This window comes from Callospermophilus lateralis, chromosome 4, assembly GCF_048772815.1.
Source record: "Callospermophilus lateralis isolate mCalLat2 chromosome 4, mCalLat2.hap1, whole genome shotgun sequence".
NCBI classification, from domain to species: domain Eukaryota; kingdom Metazoa; phylum Chordata; class Mammalia; order Rodentia; family Sciuridae; genus Callospermophilus; species Callospermophilus lateralis.
The window spans coordinates 158970902-158994584 of record NC_135308.1 but is presented as its reverse complement, the minus strand read 5'-3'; the positions used below and the strand labels follow the sequence as shown (position 1 = coordinate 158994584).

Here is a 23683-nt window from a genome sequence, read left to right as displayed (position 1 = left end):
ACACATGTGCTCAGGTCTCTCCCTTGCCCTCCCTCCCTGCGGCCTCCTCCACCCCTCTCTGCTGTGCCGTGTGTTCTGCACCCTGCAGGACAGGGCACAAGCCAGCCTTCCTGCTGGACTTCTCTCTCCACCAGCCCAGATCCTCCCTCTCCCCAGGTCTAGGTCTCAGATGCAGAGAGCAGGCAGCAGATGCAGGGAACGGTGAGAAGTCAGGCCTGAATCCAAACCTAGTTTCCAGTCTTGTGTGACTTGTAAAATGGGACTCATAGGACCCAAGGTACCAAATGTCACAGCACAATCACATAACTCAGAGTGGTTGTGAGACTCAAAGGAAATACCTTCTTTAAAACATTTAGCTCAGCACAAACACACGCTTAATAAATGATAACTGAGACCCCATTGTTGTTGAAATTGTCCCATTCCTTATGGGTTCACTTCTGAAATTTTACTGCAAGCCCCATCTTTTAACCTCAAAAGAGGACTGAGACCATTTATTGTTTCATGTGCCCAGCTCTCTTCTCACTTAGGTTTTAATTTACTTGGAGGACAGAGACACACAGAGACTCTCATGTTCCTGGTAATTTACTCTTAAATTAAAATCCTGGGAGCGCCTGTCTGTGCCATGCCCTCACACACCCGCTCCAGAGCTGGTCCCATTCTACTTCTTGCTTGTCCCACTTGTCAAGTAGCAACAGGTCACCGAGGACCATGAAAAATAGCCAGTGCTTAATGTCCAGCAAGAGTCGACCCTCATTTTTGGAATAATCCATCAGCCAGAAAGTTTGAGGGAAGGACTGGGCAGGAGGCGGTTTGCCACTGGGGCAGATGATACCTCCTGAAACTCAGGACTGTGGAGGTTCCAGCCGCGCACCTTCCTAACAGTCCCCATGGCCTCCTGGGCCCTCTCTGACCAGGCCCAACTCACTTGTAGGATCCAGTGGCTACTTTGTCACCATCTACCATCAGGAACCTTGATGACAGGGTTCCTTTAATCTTCCCCATGGGCATGTAGAAGCCAACGCCTGTCACAGAGCGGACGCGGATGTTCTGTGGGGAAGAGGAGAAAGGCACCATCACCCTCTGGGGGAGACTGCGAGGCTCTGGGCCAGGGCTTTGCCTGGGCAGAGGAAGCCTTGCATCCACAGCCCCTCCAGCTTCACCCGGTCCTCTGCTCCCTTCAGCCTGATGTGTAGGACTCCATTAGGGCAGCAAGAGGAAGTCACCGGATGCTGTTGCAGGCATGGGCAAGTTGCTGTCTGCTCCCAAAGTTCCCCAGAAGAGAATCGCAGCCCTAATTTTGACCTTGACAGTAAAGTCAGTGATTCTGCCAGCAGAGCACCCCAGGAACGGGCCAGAACTGCCTTCTTCAATCTTGGCAGCCATGGGATAAAACTTGAGCTGGACTCATGACTTAGCAGTTCATGAGCCAAGGCTCTTGACAGGAGAAGGGTCAAGATCCTGAGTTTCATCTGAGGGCCTAGACTGTGGTGGAAGCAGAGGCAGGGAGGGGAGTCTCTGTCTCACCTCCTGCCGCTGCTCCCCATCCCCCAGTGGCTCCACTCACCCGAATACGGAAGTCAGCCAGCTCGAGGCTCCCGCACATCTCCAGGAAATACTTCACTCCCGCCTCGTCCAGGATGATATACACTGGGACCCGGCGCTTGGAGGCAGCATCCACAATGTCTTGGAAAATATCCCCATCGGTGAAGAGGTCCATGACCACAGCAATGACCTGTACAGGGAAGGGCCCTGCTGAGGCATGTTGTGACCACATGTCTTTGGAGACACACCTGCCCAGAGAGGACCCGCTTCCCCATGGCAACTGATGGCTAAGAGTAAACACCCCTCCTGTACCACTCTGGATTCTTCAGGTCCCTGTCTATCTCTGACCATATCTGAGCCCAGGAGAGGGGCCCCAGGGTACAGGCCCTGATGCACAGATTTCATCCTGGACAAAAATCCCACCTCCCCCCAATCTTGGGGACTTCTAGCCCATCCTCAGAGGCCTCGTCAGGGTAGAGCCAGGATGCTGAGAGAAGTTGCTCCTTCTGCCTCAAGGAAATAAGCAGGGGTAGGGAGCTGCCATCATCAAGGTGAGGTGGGAGGGAGGGGCTAGTCTCCATCAGCCACAGATCTGCTTGAACATTGCCTTCTCAGCAGGTCTGGGCATCCGACCTCTCTGCAGCTGTGCAGAGCCACATGCGCTCTCAAGCACCAATGGGGCAATGCACCAGTTGCTTTGGATGCCCAGGTATCTGGTGCCCAACCCTTCCCACCGCATCCTCAGATGGAGGTCACCACTCAGAGCCCTTCACCTGCTAGAGCCAGGTGAGAGGCCTCATGCAGACTGGAGCAGACCCAGCCTCCTGACCCCAGCTTCCATCTCCCTGCACAAACCTCTCTCGACTCCACCTGCAAGTGTTTCTAGTTGGCCTCAAACACTGTGCATGTGACCCAAGAAAGGGCCAGCTTTGGGTCAGATCTGGCTTTAAACACGGACCTGCCACCATCTTTACACTCGTGCCTTCTGACACCTCCCCGCCTCCCACCTTCAATACCGTGTTGCACAGGGCTCTCCACAGCACTTACACTAGCCAGTCAATCATTAACACGGGTATCAGTGGTTCTGGGCTCCAAAGGCAGAGTGAGGGTTTGAGACAGATAAGGTACAATCACCGCGGGGTAATCCAGGGGGAGGGCCAGACAGCTGCACCAACTAATGAAGGCATGAGGTAAAGGGGAGAAGTGTCTGAAAGGCTGTAGATGGGACACAATGAGGAGGCAGAACGAGATTGTGTCTAGCCAGGGGAGAACAAGAAAAACTCCACGACGAAGAACGGGGTGCCTCCAGGTGCCCTGAGAACGAGCAAGGAAGAAAAATAGTAGAGGAGGTGGCTGGGTCACCATGCCCAAGTTCACCCTGCACACCGGCCCCGGGTGTTAATGATTGACTGGCTAGTGCAAGTGCTACAGAGAGCCCATGTGACACTGGGTTGAAGGTGGGGGGCGGGGAGATGTCAGAGGCAGAGGTTATTGAGAGTACGTGCGTGAAGATGGTGGCAGGTCTGTGTTTAAAGCCAGAGCACTCTGTTTGAGGAAGGGACAACTGCGCTGCTGTCCCCATCTACAGTCAGTCGGCACATGGCCTTGCTGGGGTCTAGGAGGTGGCATTGCAGGCATAGAGAAGAGCATCCACATAGGCACTTTGGTAGTCAATCTTATGTGTTTACTTGACTGAGCCACAGGATCCACACAGTTGGTCAAAGGGTCTTCTGAACATTTCTACGAAGATATGATTTGGATGAGAATAGCACTAAAACTGCAGGCTTCCATTAAAGCAGATTCCCCTCTATAATGTGGGTGGGCCTCTTCTAATTGGTTGAAGGACTTCATAGAACAAAGACTGACCTCCCCTGAGCAAGGAGGAATTCCACCAGCAGATGGCCTTCCCTGGGTCTCTGGCTGCCCCCTGAGGTTCTGGACTTGCATCTTCACAATCCCAAAAGCCAATTCTTTAACAAGCAACCCCCCACCCCCTATTCTCTCTCATGCATGCACACACACACACCTGGTTCTGTTCCTCTGGAGAATCCTGCCTATTATAGTCACTGAGGACAGGAATCAGCATGTGCTAGATACTTTCAGTGCACCTTGTGCTAAAGTACTCAGGATTACCTAAGTATTTCAAGTAATTTGAGTCTCACCATTACAAGGAAGTGTCCTTATTCCCGTTTCACAGTGAGGAAGTAAACTGGGGGCGGGGGGAGCAAATAATGTGTCCAAGGTCCTAGAGCTCACATGTGACAGAGCAAGACTCTAGGTCCACTTGACTCCAGAGTCTTCATCTCATGACTCTGGGGGGCGCGGGCTGCGGGAGATGCTAGACAATCAAATTAAAGACTCCTCTTGGAAAAGACTAAGTAAGGGAGATAAGAAACATCTACCAAGACTGGCAAAAAGACAGCAGATGCAAATGAAAGACTGAATGAAGAAAGAGAGAATTCCAGACACAATCATTCAGAAACAGTAAGAGCATTAAAAGGAATATTAAGACCAATTATAATGATTTGAAAACACAAATGACATGGATAATGCACTAAAGAAAGAACTAAGCAAATAAATCACAATCAATAAAGGTTTATCCTAGGAACGTAAGGATGATTCAACTTTGGAAAATATATCACTTTAGTTTATAACCCGGAATCAAAAGGAGGAAACTATATACATTTTTTTTTAAAGAATCAATTTTTTTTAAATACTCTTTTAGTTGTCATTTTATTTATTTATATGCAGTGCTGAGAATCAAACCCAGTGCCTCACACATGTGTGGCAAGTGCTCTGCCACTGAGCCATGACCCCAGCCCTCACTTTTTATTTTGAGACAGGGTCTTGCTAAGTTGCTGAGAGTCTCACTAAATTGCTGACTTTCGCCTTGAACTTGTGATCCCCTGCTTCCTGAGTCACTGGGATTAAAGACATGCACCACCCCGCCCAGCTTTTGATAATTTTTAAAAAGTACCTGAGATAAAGCTAGATCCCCAGTTGAGATTTAATTTCTCAGAAAGGGGTGGGGATATAGCTCCGAGGTGCAGTACTTGCTCTGCATGTATTACTACAAATAGATTAGATTAGATTCTCAGAAAGCTTAGAAGGACCCTTCCTTTACCCAAAATCCTCATGAAACATTTTACTTAACAGAGAAACCGAAAATGTAGTCCCTTTAAGTTTTAGGCAAGCCAAGGATATTTACTGTATTAAATACCATGTCTCAAAAATAAAAATAAAATATTTTTTAAATATTTACAATACTTTTACTGTATTGTTCAACTTAGTATTAGAAGACCTAACTAATGCAATAAAACTAGAAAAAGAAATAAGAGGTGAAGATTAAAGAAGACAAAATTTGGGCTGGGGATGTGACTCAAGCGGTAGCACGCTCGCCTGGCATGCGTGCGGCCCAGGTTCGATCCTCAGCACCACATACAAACAAAGATGTTGTGTCCGCCGAAAACTAAAAAATAAATATTAAAAAAAAAATTCTAAAATAAAGAAAGAAAGAAAGAAAGAAGACAAAATTACCAGTATTTAGAAATTAAACCATTTTTATAGAAAACCCAATAGAGTCAAGAGAAAACTATTAAGATTAATAAGAAAACTAAGTAAGATTGTCAGATACAAGAAAAACTTTCAAAATCCAATAGCCTTCTTCCACTCCAACACTAATTAACTAAGATAAGATAAGATCCACTCACAGCAACTATTTAAGCACAGGGTGTCTAGGAATCATTACTTTCATGGAGAAATTTTGAAAATCCTATTAAAAGACTTAAAAATATGTGACTAAATGAAGAGAAAAATCATGAATGGATAATACAATTTAAAATCTTTTTTTATTATATATTTTTAGTTGTCAATGGACCTGAGAATCGAACTCAGGACCTCACACATACTAGGCAAGTGCTCAACCACTGAGCCACATCTCCAGCCCCATGATTTAACATCTTAAAAAACAAATTCTCTCCATATTAATAAAATTCAATCCAGCCAGGTGTGGTGGTGCATTCAATCCTAGTGACTTAGAGGCTGAGGCCAGCCTGAGCAACATAGCCAGGCCCTTAGCAACTGGGAGAAACCATATCTCAAAAATAAAAATAAAAAGGGCTAATGCACCAATAAAAAAATGTGGAGAAAAACTAAAAATAAAAAGGGCTGGGAATGGGGCTCAGTGGTTAAGCACCCCCGGGTTTAATCCCTATATCAAAATAATAGTAAGTATCATTATTATTATAACCTAATCCAATTCCAATAAAATTTCAATAAGTGTTTTTGAGGAATACAAATACTTTTAAGAAATAACAATACATATTCGTAAATAGGTATATCATTTTTGAAAAAGAAAAGCTAAAAGGAGACATTTGTCTACCAGAAAGTAAGAAATTCTATAGAGCCATAAGAATGAGGATTGGGGTGCTGAAGTTGGAAGGCACTGACAGTCGGCCAGAGGGAAGAGACGGCGAAACCAGAAATAAACACGCGTGCATGTGGACATGCACATCAAAGTTACCTATACACGTGCATAAAGTTTCATGTAGGACGGGATAGAATCACAACTCAGTGGTGAAAACATGCTGTTTAGTGGGTGCTATTGAGAGAATGGTCTTAAATAAAGGTGAATCTGGTCTTCACACCATAGACAAAGGTCAATTCAATTAGGCTGAATACCTATAGAACTATTAAGAGAATTGATGAAATGTAGAAAAATATCTTCATGACACAGCATGAGAATTTCTGATGGTCCTCAGAGCACAAACCATAAGGCAAGTAAAATGAAATGCATGCATTTGAAAAATTCAGGATTTTTCTCTTCAAATAAAGATGCCATAGACAAAGGTCACTGATGAACAATGGGGTACGATGTATATCACCAACAGGAATCTGTGATGCACAGGGGATCCCCATAAACCAGCAAAAAAAAGGAAACTAATCAGAAAAGTGGCAAAGGCTATGAACAGGTGACTTCCCAGGAGGGAAGTCCCTCCTGAGGTACGGAAAGGTATATAAAGAGCAGATCTTGCTCTTCATCAGAAAAACTCCAAACACTCTGATGAGAGAGAGGGCACTTCACAATGGTGAGACTAACTAAAAATTAGAATGTTGGGTATTCCTACCTATGGGTATGTGGGGAAAGAGGAACCCCCCCTCACTGATGGGGACATGGTTGTCTGGGGATCAGGCAGAACTTACTGGATTTAAGTAAGTACACAGCCAAAAGCCAGGAAACCACTCTGGCCCACGTACCCGGAGGAATCTCTTGGAGCTCGGCACAGGTCTACAAGGCAACAGGAACTACAGGTTTCTTTAGGACAGCAAGGAGCTGGCAACACTTTAGATGTCCTTCTCTAGAAGACTGGAAAATGTGAGGCATGTGACAGGATGTTCTACCACAGACTAAAGCCATGGGCTAGTTCCATGTGCAATAACCTGGATGGTTCTTTTTCAAAATGGGCTGTTCAACTGGAATGATTAAAGAATGAGATCTATAGCCCAAGACTGTTTGTATAAATTAGTTCTTCACTACTAAAATAAAACTGCAGCTTTTTCAAGGATACAGAAGTGCCCAAGGACATACACTGAACATGCAAGGGTAGCTGCTCACAGGAGAAAGGAATGGAGAGGAGGGACCTTCCACCGGTCGGTGACAGCAGAGTACCCTGAACTTGAGCTACACAATCGTCTCTTTGTATTTGAGGTCCCCAAAAGCCAATCCATCAAAAAAAAAAAAAAAAAAAAAAAAAAAAAAAAAAACACAATTAAGACCTGTAGTTGGTCTGGCCCAGTTTGGGCTGGCCTGGGGTGGGTTCCAGGGTTGGGTTGGATGGTGGAGGGTTCAGCATGGTGCTGTGAGTTCCTCTTCTCCCATTAGAAACTCAGTTCCCAGGGCACTGACACTGACCGCATCTCATCTCATCCCCAGTGCTTTCTGGGGCCAGAGTCCACTGTCCTTTCATTTCCAAACTCTTACAACATCCAGCTTAGTGGACTCATGTCACCAAGAACTCCCTGACTGGATACACAGATGAGCTTCTTGGGTTTCTACTCTTAGTTTGTTTTGTTATTGGAAAAGTAAGTAGGGAAGTCAGCCTAGGGATGTGAGAGGTGACAGTTCCCAGGACTGGCTTAGAGGAGGCTCAGTCTGTGATACCCCGACAGAGAAACAGCCACTGCTAGTTCAACAATGAAATATATGTAGTAGAAAAAAAAAATCAATTGCTTGCTGACCCCTGCACCTAATTGTGGAGGAGTGATAATTACCCTGGACTCTAATCTCTGAGGGTCCGTCTGACATTTAGCTACTCAGTACCAGGCCCAGAAAAATCAGCTCCCTGCTCCTCTGCTCCTCTGCATTGAATGTGCCCACGTGATTCTCCACATCAGGACTCACTTCAAGGCTCCCGTTGTAGATGGAAAATCAGGTTTTTAAAAACAGGATATCACAGGTTCAGAAGTTGATGGAGCAGGTTTTGTTGGGAGAGAAAATCATCCCCCCTCCCCACAGGCTCCTCACCCTTCACCTATGAAGTGCAGCTCTGGGGGAGGGGTTACTTCAAGCTGGAAGTCGTTTTTTTAGAAGCTGTCGGGGGCAGGCCGGCAGAGGCTCTGATGCTGTAGGGCTTCTGCTGGGCACTACATTAGCTCACCACCTTGTTTGATATCCTGCCTGGGTGGCTGCGGTGGGGAGGGAGTGCCCCCCGTCTGCCATTCAGCTTTAATTACCCTCCCCCTCCGCAGCTCCTCCTTCTGAACTCCTTAATTGCCATTAGAAAGCAAAGCCGACTCCACTTTGCCCTGCAGCCCTGCTGTGTTTGGGTGACCCACACTGTAGAAGGCACTGCCAGATGTCCACACCCACAGAGCTGACAGCTGTTGGGACATGGCCCCCAGCCTGCCCTGTAGGCACTTCCAAAATCTGTCACAGCCAGAAGCCTGAGTCCAGTAGCTTCCTCCTCCCTACTGACCAAATCCCACCTGCCACCAAGTCTAGCAGGTCCTGCTCCCTCCCTATACCTCCTCTGCATCAACTCCTGGCTGTCCCCAGGGTATGCTCCTTGTTTCTGGCTGAACTTCTGGTCTCCCCTACTCCACCTCTGCCCTCTGAATCCTTCTCTCCCCAGAAATTCCCCCAAGACAAGCGATGAACCAGTAGGTCCTGCAGCCCTCAAGGGGGTCCAACTCTAGGACTCAGCACATTAGGTGCCTGCGGGATAGGCCCCCTCCTCCCCCGCCTCGCCTTGGACCGTAGGTCCCCTTCACCTGTGTTTCTGGTCTCTCTGAAAGACCCACAGGTACCTGGCCACAGGCCTTCCCCGCTGCAGGGCTAGTGACTTCGGGAGCTGGCTCACTCTGCGTTGTGAGAGGCTTTCTGCGGATACCTGGCCTCTCCCACTAGACACCAGCAGTATCATTCTCAGGCAAGACCCCCCAAAAATGTCTCCTGGGGGAGATTTGTGCCCCTGCCCCAACCGTGTGTATGGGGCCACTTCAAGTCCTTTGTTCCTGTGCCTTCCATACCCACGAAACATCCATGCAGCTTTCAAGACTCAGTCTAGAATTTCCTAAACTTCTTTCCCCAATAATATTAACCATTCTCTGCCCAGCAAGTACCAGAGCCCCTGGACACTCTAATGTCTGCCCAGCATTTCTGTCCTTTACCAGGACCGGGGCCCCTAGGTGGCAGACACCAATTCCTTTCAAACTCTTCACCCTCAGTCCAGAGCTGGACATGGCCAGTTCTCCACTGTGGAATGAGCTCCACGGGTGCTGTTTCACATGCTGGGGTGGGGATAGAGGGTGGTCTTCCCTCACTGATGAGGGGTGTTGGCCTGAAGGGGAGAAAAGGATGCCGAGCAAGAGCAAGGCTACTGGTCGGAGCGCTTTGCCAGAAGGCAGAGTGGAAGATCTTCCCCGAGGGCACAGAGAATGGGACTGTGGTTGCCTCAGCACAGCTCAAAGGGCTGGTGGCTCCGCCTTTGCCCTGCCCACTGAAGATCCTGAAGGAGCAGCCATCCCTGCCTGAGGACAAAACATGGGAGAAGTTCCCTACCAAGGAAACCAGGCCCGGAGGCAGGCCCCACAGGCACACACAGAAAGTGCCTTTGTGCAAACTACAAAAAGGTGCCCTCCTCCCAGTGACAAAGAACAAGGCCAGGAAGCTGAGCACAGCGGCAAGTCAACCCCACAAAGCTACTTGGCCATGCCCACATGCAGGGCGCCACTGTACTTGGCCCTACACTCAAAGACATTCCAGAGCTGGAGAATCTCGGAGCCAGAAAGAAACTCAGACAGCAATTAGCTCAGTCCCAAGGTTAAAGTCGCCCAGCTGGGTCCTGGAGATCTGGAAATGAAGCCTGGGCTTATGACCCGCCTGGGCTTTTCTGTACTACCAAGCTGTCATCCCCAGATCATGGGGACATTAGAAGCTCTAGGGACAGATTGATTCTTGCTAGGACCAGAGGCCACCGCTGGGCACAGAAAACCAGGATGCAAACAGAGACACATGGCCTCTGGAGAGTCCCAGCCCCCACCTCTGCTGAAGTGGGGCAGGAGTGGCTGCAGGTGTCTGCAGGATCCCAAAGCCATCCCTTCTTCATCCAGCTCCATGGGGTGAAAAAGTAAAGGGCCACCTCAGCAGCATGCTGGTATGGTCACTTCTGGGGCAGAAGAGAAAGGAGCTTGGGAGGCTTTCCCATGGATCACCATGTGAGCCTGGACTGACCTCTGCCTTCCAGGACTGACCTGCTGACCTATATCCCAAGGCTGTCAGGAGTTTCCTGAAATCCCAGGAAAAGGTAGTAAAACTATGAAGGATCACTAAGCTCACTGGAAACCTGTCTAACTCTCCACACCTTAAGACTGAAGGTCCCTCAAGGGAAAGGCAGCAGCTATGCAAACAAGTCAAGCTGCAGCCACCCAAAATGGCCACTGGTCCAGCACAGGGGTGGGGGTAGGGTAGTTAACTTGCCTGGGACCAATGGACAGCCCTTTCCTTCCCACTGTGGAGCATCATGCCTCCACTGAGACATCTCTGTGGAGTCTCCTCTGACAACCCCCAAGAGAGGGGGTCAAGGGGTACAGGGCTGCAGTTGGGGTTGTCAGACCAGCCTGTGCAGAATCACCTGGAAGCTGGGAGTGGGTGTGGGGATGACCTTGTTCAAAATGCAGTCTCCAGAGCCCTATCCTCAAAGATTCTGATTCATCAGGCCCAACAAAGTGCATTTTAACCAACCCATCCTCCAGCCCTGCCAGGGGATTGAATTCAGGTAGTGGATCACCCTTGAGTAAAGAACAGTGTTTATTTGGAAAAGAACACAGAGTTCTGGAAGCAGAGAAGCATACTGGCCATGTGGCTTTGGGAGAGCCTAAGCCCTGGTCTCCTCATTTTAAAACCAGGAGGGGCTTCCCAGGGCTGTTCTGAGTTCAATTAAATCTGTTTATTTATTTTGCTTGTTCATTTATTTTGCAGTACAGGGATAGAACTGAAGGTGCTTTACCATGGAGTACACCCCTGGCCCTTATTTATTTTTAAGACAAGGTCTCACTCAGTTGCCCAGGCTGGCCTGGAATGTGTCATCCTCCTGGCTCAGCCTCCAGAGTCGGTGAGATTGCAGGCCACAAGCCCACCTGTTCTGAGTTTTAAATGAAACCCTGCAGGCAGGGCGCACCGCGCTAGCCTGTTGAGAGTGATGGCAGACACCTTTCTCTCAGAGGCAGAATCCAGAGCAAGAGGGCCCTGGCAGGGATGGAGGGATGGAGCATCTACACGGCACTGTGCAAAACAAGAGCTGCTAGAGGTGGACCCAGTTCACCTGGGAGGGGATAGAACACCTGCCATCAGGGCTCCTACGGGCGCCAACTGAATCATTGCCATGCTTAACCACCAGGTGTGAATAACAAAACTTTAATTTCCCACTGGATACCCTGGGGTAAAAGAGGAGGGGAGAGCCCAAGAGACGGGGTCTGCACACCTGACCCAAGAAGGGGCTCTGCTGCAGGATCACCCCAGAACACTGTCTGTCCCAACCCCAACCATAGCCTCCTTCCACCCCTGGACTCTAGGTTCACTAAATCCACACAATGCCAAAGCATCTTTCAGTCAGGACAGAACAGACTGTAGTATCAGAAGGTCCATACTGGCTGTGAGGCCTTGGGCAAGTCACATAACTTCTCTGAATTCCATCTATAAAATGAGGTTACCTCCTGGTTCCTGTCAGGATGAAAAATTCAATATACCTAGAAAGAATGCTGTGTCGTCCCTGCCCAGGTGGCCGAGCCCTGCCCTCTTCTTCCTCCCTTGGGGTGCCTGGACACAGTATGTCTCGGTGTGGATTTGATGGGATACCACCTTATACCTCCTGACCCTTCTCCCACCTCGTAGACGGATTCCGTAACACAACCTTCAATGTGTCATTCTTTGTCCGAATGCTCTCTGTCCCCAGACTGCCTACAGAAGCAGTTCCTAGGCTCTCATTCTGGCTAAAGACCTTCTGGTCACTTCCACCCCCTTCCCTGACCACAAGCTTACACCACAGAGATTATGCTACCCTCCAAACATACCCCAGCCCATGCTGGGGTATGTCCCTGTGTGCTGGGAGCCATCAGCCAAGTAGGTATGACAAATTCCTTGCCAGCTTACTCCCATGCTGTCTAGTGGAAGGACTTCTGAAAGGTGACCTTGCTCAAGGACCAGGGCAGGATCCGTGTTTAGGGTGTTCCCCCTTTAGAATAGGGCGGTTTAGCATAATAGGAGATTAGGGTGTTCCCCCTTTAGAATAGGGCGTATCCTGCTGCTGAGTTCCTCTTGAGTGCTTAGGGTCAGACAGTATATTTTGGGAGACAGAAGCCCATGCGGAGTGGATTTGGGCAGAGTAGTGGATTTGGGAGAAGAGAATTTGGGCAGAGAACGTGGATTTCCCCAGAACGTGTTTGTAGACGGCAGGTGTGAGTTCGGGAATAAAGAATTGCTGTTTGAATCTACAAGCTGTGTGGAGACTCGTGATTTGTGCCCAGCCAGAGACTGCGGCACCTGTGGGGATCAGAATGCTCTATTTCCTCTGGGGTCCTGAGGTTGTCCCAGGACTACTCTGTCCCCAGTTCGTAGTGCAGTGTGCACCCTCTCTTGGGTGCATCCTCCCTTGGGTGCATGTCTGTCGAGCACGTGGGGGAGTCTCCCCATCTGTCCACATGGGGGACAGAGCTCAGCCTGTGCTGAACAGAATACCTCTACAGTCAGGGGCTTCCCTGGGGGAGTTGAAGACACAGTTCGGGCCTGAGTTCTGTCACCAAAAGCAGAGCCAGATCCCAGACCGCGGCTCTAATGGGGTCCTGTTCCCCCTGTGGTTGCTAGGCTGCCCCCAACCTACCAGCAAGACATCTGTGCTTTGTCAGCGGAGACTCCCCGCTGTCTGTAGCCATGTTACATTGTTTCAAGTGCACTAATTAGACATCATTAAACACCAGGCTCCCTGGCTACAATCGGGATGGCTGGATCCCAATTCTGACCAGTCAGGCCGCTTCCTCTCCAGAAACCCTCAGCCTCAGTCCCTGAACCTGAAGGGCATCTCTCCCTGCTGCACCTATGGAACTCACTTCCTGCTGATCTGACCCTAGGAGGCTGTTGCTCTTGACACCTCTACCCTGAGACAAGGTTGAATGAAGGTCACAGACATAGGAAACCCAGGCTGGCTCTTGAGAGAAAGGGGACAGATGTACCCACGTGAGCAAGGTCAACTAATTCAGCGTGAAGAGCCATACGGCACCCACCGGGGAGTAAGCACAGTGATTCTTTTTAAGATCCTAGTCCAGCTTTTCCCTGCCCCACGGTGCGCTTCTGGGATGACTTCCCCAGCACTAAGTTGGTGTTAATTAGTGAAAATTATCTAATGTAAGCTCATTTTAACATTAGCTTAAAGCCAAACATAATTAGGAAGATAAATCAGCTGCTAAAAAAAAAAAAAAAATCCAATGAAGATACACAAATGAGTTTTAGAATCATCCTCCGGCTCGGGTTATGGCCCTGAGCTCCAGCACCAGGCACCAAGTGGCAGAGCAAGGCGGGCCTCAAGAAGCACCTGCAGGGCTGTTTCCTGGCTGATCCATCAGAGCAGGACAACAAGAGCCCGCAGCTTCCTGGGAGGTTCTGAGAAGCAGAAAGGGCAACATGAGGCCACTGCCACGTGGGGTTACCTGGCAGGACTCCCCAGAGAGGCAAGGTGAAGGTGCAGAGGGGGGATGCTGGGGAAGGAGTGGAGATATTTGGGCAATGGGAACAGCGTGAGCTCACGTGCCCCAGGCCTCCGGCCTCGCAAGGCCCGCCCTCTGCCCGACATGCCTTGTCATAAGTTGCTGATTCAGTCATCAATTCCCAAGAAGCTTCTGCTGGCTTGGAGCTCTGCTCAGCCTGATTCTCAGGCTTGTGTACATGCCTGGGAATAAGACTCATCTCAGTTCCCATTTAGCTCCACTAATTGCCAGCAGTGTGAGCTTATCCTTTCTGACCCTTAGTTTCCTCATCTGTAAAATGGAAAGTTGTTGGACTGTTATTAATGAAACAATATATTCTAAAAGCTTGGTAGGGTTGGTGGTATAGTTTGTTAGTAGTGTGCTTGCCTAACATGCGCAAGGCCCCGCGTTGGATTCTCAAGACTGCAAGTAAATAAATAAAAGGGTTGGCACGCTGGCACTTAAATGCTCAATAAATAAGAGCTATCAACACCCCACCACCATGATCAGGACTGAACTGAAATGTGTTTTCTTCTTGTCTCACCCACTAGACTTAAGGCAGGCTTCACATTTTATTCATCTGTAAATTTCTGGTACTCTGGCACACAGTAGATTCTCAGTAAAACATGTTGAGTAAATATGCAAATGTGGGGAATCGCCAGGCAATGGATAGCTCATGGGGACCTATATTGTCCTCTTCTGAAAAGAAAAGAGCCCTGGTCCCTGCCTCTGCCTCACCGTCTCCTGACTCTGCTAAAACAAAACAAAAAGAACATGTCCCTGGAGCGTCCTGTGTGCCCAGGCAGTACTGTGAAAGGCACGACCAAGTGATGACCTGTGTACAAGCTGTGCCCGGGATGAGCTTACTGATCATCAGAAACTGGGGCCAGAGAGACTAATCATTAGAACAGCCACAGGCTGTCCCCAGGGCTGGGAGTCTGGGATCACTAACAAGTCCACAGACTTCATGGGCTTCAGAGAAGGAAAAAGAAAACTGGAGAAAGCAACAGCTCCAGCTCAGGCTGACTGCTCATGGTCCCTGGGGGTTTGGGGAGGGACAGGGATGGCTAGGGTGACTCAGCCCTGGGGGGGAGGCTCAGACAGTGCCAAGAACAGGGGAGGGCGGTCAGCCAGGACCAACCCGTGCACATTTGTTCTCTGCCAGGCTTCCTCCCTCCCCGCTCAGATTGGAAGCCGGCCTCAGAACAGGCTCTGCTTTGTACACTCCAAGAAAAGGGAGGCGGAGCTGGCCCCTGGCCAAGGTGAGGACACTGAGCCAGGGCCCAGAGGGGAGGTGGGCTGGGAATCTCCTCAAGGCCTCAGCTGTCAGGGAGGAGTGCAAGTTCCCGGGGGCCAGAGAGTGGCCATGAAGAAGACAATATAGGTCCCCATTAGCTATCCATGATCAGTACCCCTGTGTCATGTGCCCCAATGTTGCCTGGCAGAAAGACTCCTCAGTCCCACCAGGGCAGACCAGAGGAGCTGACAGTCCTACACTTGTCTGTCTCTAGGGCCAGTCTGTGAGCCTCCCAGGGCCTGGTGGTGAACATACTTTGAATGTTTCTGGAAGATTTTGAGGCGTTCCCCAAGGGTAACCTGCATTTGTGGTAGAAGGACATGGGTGGAATCCCATCCAGCTTCTCAGCACTCCGTAACTCTAAGTTTTCCCTGAGCCTCAGGGGAATACCACTTCCCCTGCAAGGTGCTGGGGATTTGGATTAATTAGAGGAAATACCACGTGCGGGGTCTATCTCATCTCTCCACAGCGGTAACTCTTCTTAAGAGAATCCCCTTTTGCCTGCAGACATTATTCACCTTCATCAAAGTGCTTCCTCACAGTCTCACAGATTCTCACCACAATCTTGTGAACATAAACAAGGCAACAAACATTATCCCCATTTTATAGATGCCGAAATGGACGTCAAAGGATTTGTACCAGATTACCCAGTGAGCCAGGAGATGTCAGCTGGAACAAGATGAGGACCCCTGGGTCTTGGCAGTGGCGGGGGCCTTCTGAGACTTCTGCCCAACAGACCTGGCTTTGCTGCCATGAAACCAAGTGAAGGTCATGAAGAAGTTTACTGAGGCCCCATCTCCTATGTCCAAACTCTTGGGGAAACACCCATCTTCAGAGTTTCAGGGATCCGAAGTGTAAGATTTCAGAGGAGCCAGAGTTCTCCTCCCTCTTCTTCAAAGAGGGAAATACTGCCCAAGCCCACAGGCACCCCACCTCCACCCTCTGGTCTGCGGGGGTCTCGTCTCCTGATGAAGCTCTAGGTGTCAGCATCAGAGAGGCTGGGGACACTGTCCTGGCTGCCCTGGGGTTCTTTGGCTGAGCCTGTGCTGCGAGCCAGGCCCTTCTGGGGAACATGCTCAAAGGACCCCTGGTTCAGGAACAGGGAGCCTCTGCTCCTCTTGTCTTATTCTTCCCTGCCATGGCAGATCCAGAGACCCTGGACTGAGGATCTGGATCCCACAGGCTTCACAAGCAGGGTGGAGGCGGGAGGACAGCTGTCTTCACCGAAATCCAAATCAAAACCAACAGACAAGTGGGAGAGAAGGGAGACAGGTGGCCCTCTAAGGAGGAAACAGGAAATGCAACTGCCGCCCCGCCAGCCCCGACTCTCCTGACTCTCACCTCCTGGGTGGGGCACCCCGGCTTCCTGGGAGCAAATCCAGTGGGGGAACCTGGCACTTACTTTCCAGATGAACACTGGCATGATGCTTCCTCATATTCTCAGTTCTCACAGTCTCTCCCTTTCTGAAACCATCCAGAAACCTAGACACTGCCTCCTCCATTTTGCAGGTCAGGAGACTTACAGAGAGAAGTGACTTTCCCCAAAGAACACAGCTATCAAGTGGCCACATCAGGACAGACACCAAAACCTTTCAACTTCAGAGCCAAAGAACACAGCTATCAAGTGGCCACATCAGGACAGACACCAAAACCTTTCAACTTCAGAGCCTGTCCTCGGTCCTTGACCTAAAGAAAGCTGGGTCTCCATTGCTCTGGAATTCCAACACCCCGAAATCAGTGACTGAAAGAGAGAGATGCAGAACCCCATAGCCAAAGCACCCCGGGATTGTCAGGGATGCCTGGGCAGGCTCGGGCAGGATCCCGGAAGGGTTGTGAAGTGCTTATTCCCTGGAGCTGGAGCTGCCGCTGCTTTCATGGGACAAAGACTCTGGAACTGCCTCGGGCCTTGGAAACAAAACTGTGTGAAATGGCCACTGGTGGAAAGGCAGAAGAGTTGGGAGGAGGGACATGTGTGCGGCCTATAGGCCCCTGGGCCTCCCTGATGTGCCTCTTTTACTCTGTGCATTAAAATCAGCGTTTAAGAGGCAGCTCCAAAGCTGGAAGGCAGATGGAAGTAGGGAGAAGGCGGAAAGGAGGGAGGTCGGAGGTATTAGGAGAAAGAACGTCAGCCAGCTGTCAAACAGGTGGTCAGGTCCTAGAGAGCGTATTGTCTGTCTGACTCAGATTTCATAAAAAAGTAAGATTTTAAAAAAAATTATAAATGTAGCTGGGCATGGTGGCACAAGCCTGCAATCCCAGCAACTCAGGAGGCTGAGGCAGGAGGATAGTTCAAGACCAGCCTCAGCAACTTAGTGAGATCCTGTCTCAAAATAGAAAATGAAAAGGACTGGGGATGCACCCAGTGCTAAAGTGCCTGTTGGTTCAATCCCCACTAAAACCAAAAACAACACACACACACACCACACACACACACACACAGACACACACACACACACTATATAAATGTACTATTTATAATATGCATATTACAAATAAACTATATATTGTTTTGGGGGGACATCTGCTTCGTCCCTGCATGTCAACGCCCAGCACAGTGCAGAATCTGGTATAGAGAGCTCCGTATCATTTGCTGCATGTAGCTGGATGAGGGAAGTGTGTCCATTGAGGTTCACGGGAGACAGTGGGTTCTACTTAGGACAAAGGCCACTTCCGCCTGAGGTTTGAATTTTGATTTTTTTCTTCTGGTACTGGGGATTGAACCCAGCCCTTTTTATTTTTCATTTTGAGGCAGGGTCTCATTAAGTGGCCTTGTGATCCTCCTGCCTCCTCAGGCTTCCAAGCTGCTGGGATTACGGCAAGCACCACTGTACCTGGCCAAAGCTGGGTTTCTTGGTGGTGTGAACTGGTAAGACCAGTACTTTGCCACATGCCCTGGGCACCTGGATCGCAGCCGTTCACGGCTTCCTCCCAACAGCTAACCAGGTCTCTAACAAGGCTGCTGCCTTCACTGCCCCTGCCACCTACTTTGGAGAGTTTCTCCAGATCCCTGATCCCCCACACCCTCTCCCAACCAATTTAGAGCATCCTTTCCTTTGCTGCCAGACAACTTGTTACAATGGAGACTAAAGGAGTCCCCTGGGGATGGGCAACTCAGCAGGGAAATCTCCAGACACTTGCTGTGACAATCAGGGTATCATCATAGCCCTGCAAAGGTGACCAAAAGGAGTAAGACACTTTCTGCTCTGAAAGGCTCCCAACCCAGGAGGATAACAGGAGCTCCCCCAAACCAACCCGTGTACAACTTCTAGATTTGATAAAGTGCCAAGAAAGAGATGGCCTCTCAGCCAAGACTTGAAGGAGGAAGGACAAGCCCATTGACAGAGGTGGGGTTGGCTGGGTACCCACCCCTTTTCCCCGAGGAGCTGTTCCACTACCTATGGCAGGAATGAAAAGGAGCAGCTCCTAATTCTCAGCTGACAGCCGCTACCTGTCCCAGTAGCCTCCCTCTCCCCAGCTGTGCTTACAATCTTTGTTGGATCCCTGGAAATCCTGACCAAGGACCTGGGAAGGCTGTGTAAACTTCTTGTCCTTGGTCTAAAGATGTCACCTTGTCCTTGTGGACCTCAGAGAGCCTCTCTGTGAAACAAAGACAACACACTGCCTTACACAGTGATTGAAGCACTATGGGAACTGCGCCATTTGTGGGAAACTCAGAAGACTGGGTAGATGGTGGGTTTGGGTGCAGGACTCAGGAATGCAGGAGTCAAGGAATAATCTTTGAGGTGAGGGCTGGTAAGTTTTCTACTATTCCTGAAGCATGAGGCAATAGTCTCTAAACCCACCCAAGCAGCCTCAAAAATGGAAGCCTCTGGCCGGGCGCTGTGGTGCACACCTATAATCCCAGTGGCTCGGGAGGCTGAGGCAGGAGGTTAGCAAGTTCAAAGCCAGCATTAGCAACTTAGTGAGGCCCTAAGAAATTTAGTGAGACCTTGTCTCAAAATTAAATGTAAAAAAGGGCCGGGGATGTGACTCATAAGGGAGCCTCGGGAAAGGACAGGCAGATGGCTCACTGCCATCTCATCCTTTCTGCTGTGCTCAGACATGCAGGTAAACAGGCTCTCAGCATCCAAAGGCTTTCCCTAACCTAGGTTGGGGGCTGGGCTAGTGTCCTACCTCTCCTGCCACACCTTCTCTCCAGCATTTGTCATAAATTATAGTGATGAATTAGCAGACTATTAGATGACCTAAGAGTAGAGGTGTACTTTATGTGTCTTTGTGCTACTAACGGATGCTTAGCGCATAGCAGACCTCCGGACCTTTGCCCAGGAACCAAACAGATGCACACACCCTCCAAATTGCCAGCCCAGCAGGATGACACTGTTTGTTCCTCCTACTCTGGCTTTGTAATCAAGAACCAAGAGCTTCCCAGTCCACACTCGGTCATGCCAGAAAGTACTCCCTAGCAGTTGCAATGACCCAAGTCACCCAAGCACCAGGGACTTGCCCTGATCTCCTCTGCTAGCACAGCTTAGTTCAGAGGCTCATTTCTGGGTCCCTAAAGGTATTCTTTCTGTCTGCAGTTTAAGCAGACAAAGGACATCACTCAATGACACTAAAATAAGCAGCTCTCTGGGGGGTGCTGGTTACCCAGCTCAGCTTGGGAAGGGCTCTCAGTCATCTGTAGTGGCCCAGAGAGCAGTTAGTTTAGACCAACCTCCTCAAAGGTCTCCCCCCTTATCCACAGGTATGGGGCCTGTCTGCCACCCAGCTCCTTCTCTCCCATCCCCTATCATGTTTTCAAAGTGTTCCCTAATTAGGCTTCTCCCTCCATATCCCTGAGGACCAATCACACAGGCTGGTTTGTGAGTGTGGGCAAGTCACAGCAACTCCCTTTGAGTCGTAATTTCCTGGTTGTCATTTGGGAACAAAAAGCGACAGCACCTTATTCATTTATTGAGGATTAAATGAAATAGAAGCTAGTCTCTCTGACACACTGGCCCTTCTGCCTCCTCTCAGTGGCTACCTGCATCTCTACACAAAAACCAGCTTGCAGTCTGCCCAGCCCAGCCGCAGGCCTCAGCTGCCAGATTCTCTGGAAACAAAGGAAATTCCCTCCCTCAGGGAGAATAGGGAGGAGGAAGGATTTAATGTAATAGCCACGGAAAGTGACTTGCCAGTTGGACAAGCTGGGGTGCACAGCCTTTAGGGCTCTAGATCTTTCTCTGGCCAGTCACATGGCCTTTGGGCAAATGCCTTTCCTTCTCTGTGCCTCATTTTCCTCCCCCATGAAGCAGAGTGCTGTACAGACATGAGAGACAGTGATTAGGGGTGGGGGCCCAGAGGGCCTGGGAGTTGGGTGGGCACAGGACCAGAAGCTGCTGCTTCCAGGGGTAGACATCTACGTGGGACCCAGATGAAGGACCCTACACCAGACCCACTCAGTTCTCAGCCCCACCGCAACAGCTCTTTTCTCTTGACACTCTTGCCAATCAACCTTCTGCTTTTGGGGAGTCTCTTATGAGATAAATACCCCAATTTCTCCTTTTTCCCATCTCTATCTCCCCTCCCTCAGGGGGCATTCCCAGAATGTACATTCAGCCTCAAAACCCCCCTTCTTCCAGCAGAACTTCAGCATTAAACTCATGGAGGGCAAAGGTCGCAGCCTGGATCTTCCTTATGGCCAAAGCCTGGCCCAGGAAACAATTATTTGTTAAATCTGTACCCATTAGGATTGGTTCACAACTGTTGAAGTTTCTGTAGCTAAATATTTAAAGAGTTAAGAAAACTCCACAGAAGAGTCCCAACATCCCACAGGGGACAAGAAGCCCCAGTGACCAGGGACCTTATCTCTCTCTCTTGTAACCAGGGTATACAATCTCTACCCCAGCAGACTGTGACCAGGCTAGCTCCATTCAAACTCCTTGCTTCATCCCATGGAACTGTAATTTCAGACTGTGGCACAGGGTAGTGCAGAGGCTAAGAGCCAGGGCTTTGGTGTTTGGATCCTGGCCTAGGCATTTACTAGCTATGTTACCTCAAGCAAGAAACTGTGCTGTCCCGTCCTGATCCGGATTTCCTTTTCCTTAAAAATTAGGAAAATACCTGTTTTAATCAGTGGTTGTGAAAAGCAAGAGAAAATGCTGATAAGTCATTAGGACAGTGGCTGACACATAAGGCTAAATAAACTGAAGCTCGTTAGTACATAACATGAGACGTGTCCCCTGACTCTTAGCTGAGCCTACTGCCCAGCACCACCCCCCACTTCCCTTCCCACCCCACCCCTGTTCACTCTTGCCTTTTTCTTCTGCAAAATGCTACATACAAAGAAAGCTCATTCATAGGAGGAACAATTGCTTAGAGAGAGAGGGTGAAAATTGGGACAGGGAAAAGTTAACCCTTCCTCTTACAACCCATCTAGCCCCTACATGGGTCACCCTTCCCAGACAGAGGAGCCCCAGGGGAAGCTCTGGTTTCTAGGGGACATGGGACACCAATCGCACTCATGCAGGTGAATTGGAATGATGAACTCAAACCACTTCTATTTTATATTCTGAACTAGGCATCAAAAGGCTGCTGGTGTTTCTTAACACATCTCAGTGGAGGGGAGCCAGATTACATGAAAATATAGGATGTCCCTAAGTTTTAGTTTCAGGTAAAGAACAAACAACTTTTCAGTACCAGTATGTCCCATGCAATAGTTGTGATATTTGTTATTTATTTGAAGTTCATTAATGGAACATCTTACCATTTACCTGGAAACTACCTACGTAGTCCTGCACAAGGGCACAGAGGAAAGATTAAAGTTATCCCCCATGGGCTGCTTCCCACAACCTACTGGCCTCACCACCTAGAAGGATCTCCCTTCAACACCCAAGTAAAGCAAGTGGGCCAAGAAGGAACTTCTTCCTGAACTGCAGAGTCTAGCACCTGCCTTGACCCAGTGCCCAGCACCATGCCAGGCCACATCGGGTGATTCAAATAGCTTCCCTCCTTCATTCCAGGCTGCTGGAGCTTCAGTACTGGGCCCAGAGAAGGTGTGAAGGTGAGGGTGTCAGGTCAGCTTTGTCTGGTTGGGGGCCTCCTAAGAGGAGTTGGGGTGGGGGCGTCACTATTACCCACTTCATGGGGCTGTTGTGAAGATCAAATGAGAAAATGTCCAGGGATAAGTTTTGCAAATCCTTGGCCAGTGCCCAGATTTTGATGAAAACCCCTGAGTGGCCCATTGTACTGCAGGGGTTCACAGCCCCCCTCTCCCGGGTTATGCTCTAGGGCAGGGCACAAAAAGTCAGAGCCTCTGGACACTGTGCCAGCCGTGACCAACTTCCGTCTGGCACTTTCACATTTACCCCTTCTAGAGCCCTTACCACAGCCTCAGGAGGTGAAGGCGGGTTGGGGACCCTTTTCCAGAGGGTGGTCAGGGTGGCCTGTATGGGGTCCCGTCTCGGAGGTGAGGCCTGGTCCAAGAGGCTGGGAGTGGGGGTACCACTGGTGTGGGCAGCGGAGCCCTGCCTACCTTCTGGGCCTGTTGGATCATCTGCCTGACCACCTGCTTGAGGTGGGGCGCCTTCTCCTCCTTGGGGGGATGCGTGAAGAGAGTGACGCGGCTCATGCCACGGTAGAAGCCAGCGTCGGTCCAGCCCAGGTCCAGGGGGGGCACCTCGGTGTCGGAGCGGTCCGGCCAGTAGGCCAGGGACTCGCATGGTTCAGCCGGGACCTTCGCTGGGACATTGGCCTTGCTCTTGCTCTTGCCGCGGACAGCGGGGGCTGCGGCGGCCGCGTCCTCGTAGGGGCTCCAGGCGGTGCACAGGGCCTGGCGCTCCTGGCTGGAGAGGAAGTCCCGCAGCTGCTCCTTCTTGAGCCGCTCGCGGTAGGCCTGCTCGCCGCGGCCCAGCAGCGCCTCCAGCGCGGCCCGCCGCCGCTCGCAGTAGTAGAAGGCGGCCTGAGCCTCGGTCACCTTCGGGTTCACGTGCGCCTCGTCCAGGCAGCTCAGCTGGGAATCGGCCATGGCGCCCCGGCCCCGGGCCGGCCCCTGCCCGGGCGCGGAGGTCCCACAGCCTCACCTGGAGCCTCCGAGGGGCGGGGCGGGGCGCCTCACCTGGCCGCATGGTCGCCTCGGCCCGCCCCTCGGCCGCGAGCGGGCCAATCCGCGAGGGCCACAGCGAGGGCGCGGCCGTCGGGCGGGGCGGGGCCGCCGCGCCCACCGCCCCCGCCGGGCTCGCCAGGCCCTCGGGGCTTTCCTGGGACGCGCTCCGGGGCGGTCCGCCCAGGTGGAGGGCTCGGCCCTGGTTGGGGGCCCAGAATGGAAAGAAACTTGCAGCCTTACGCCCACGTGCAGCCTTTAGCCCACGTCTGCCTCCCGTGGCCGACCCCTTCCGACAGCCAGCCCCCGCAAACGCGCGGCAGGTGCGCGCTCACTTTGGGTCCAGGTAGGGCCCAGAGCACGTGTTCTGGCCAGAACGCCTTTAGGGCCGCTGATCTGACCCCTCCGGAGTTAAGGGTCTTGGGAATTGCGACGGCTGCGCTGCGGGGAGCGAGGGTGGGGGTGGTGAGGGAAAGCAAAATGCTAATGAATTCATAGTTACCCGCCCACGTGTCCCAGTTCTGAGATCAGAGACCTCCCGGGGCTTTCAGTCCCACACCTTGGCTACA

At 50.6% G+C, this 23683-nt stretch overlaps 1 protein-coding gene across 1 annotated transcript in view; it reads right to left on the bottom strand.

Moving 5' to 3' along the window:
- Positions 1-23039, bottom strand: part of Fam83f (family with sequence similarity 83 member F) — a 29669-nt gene extending 6630 nt beyond the window's left edge. The window contains exons 1-3 of the mRNA XM_076853331.2: positions 22548-23039; positions 1565-1732; positions 926-1047 (exon numbers count right to left, since the gene is read on the bottom strand). Coding sequence (XP_076709446.1) covers positions 926-1047; positions 1565-1732; positions 22548-23039 — 782 coding nt within the window. The remainder of the gene's footprint in view (positions 1-925; positions 1048-1564; positions 1733-22547) is intronic.
- Between the last annotated feature and the right edge of the window lie 644 nt (positions 23040-23683).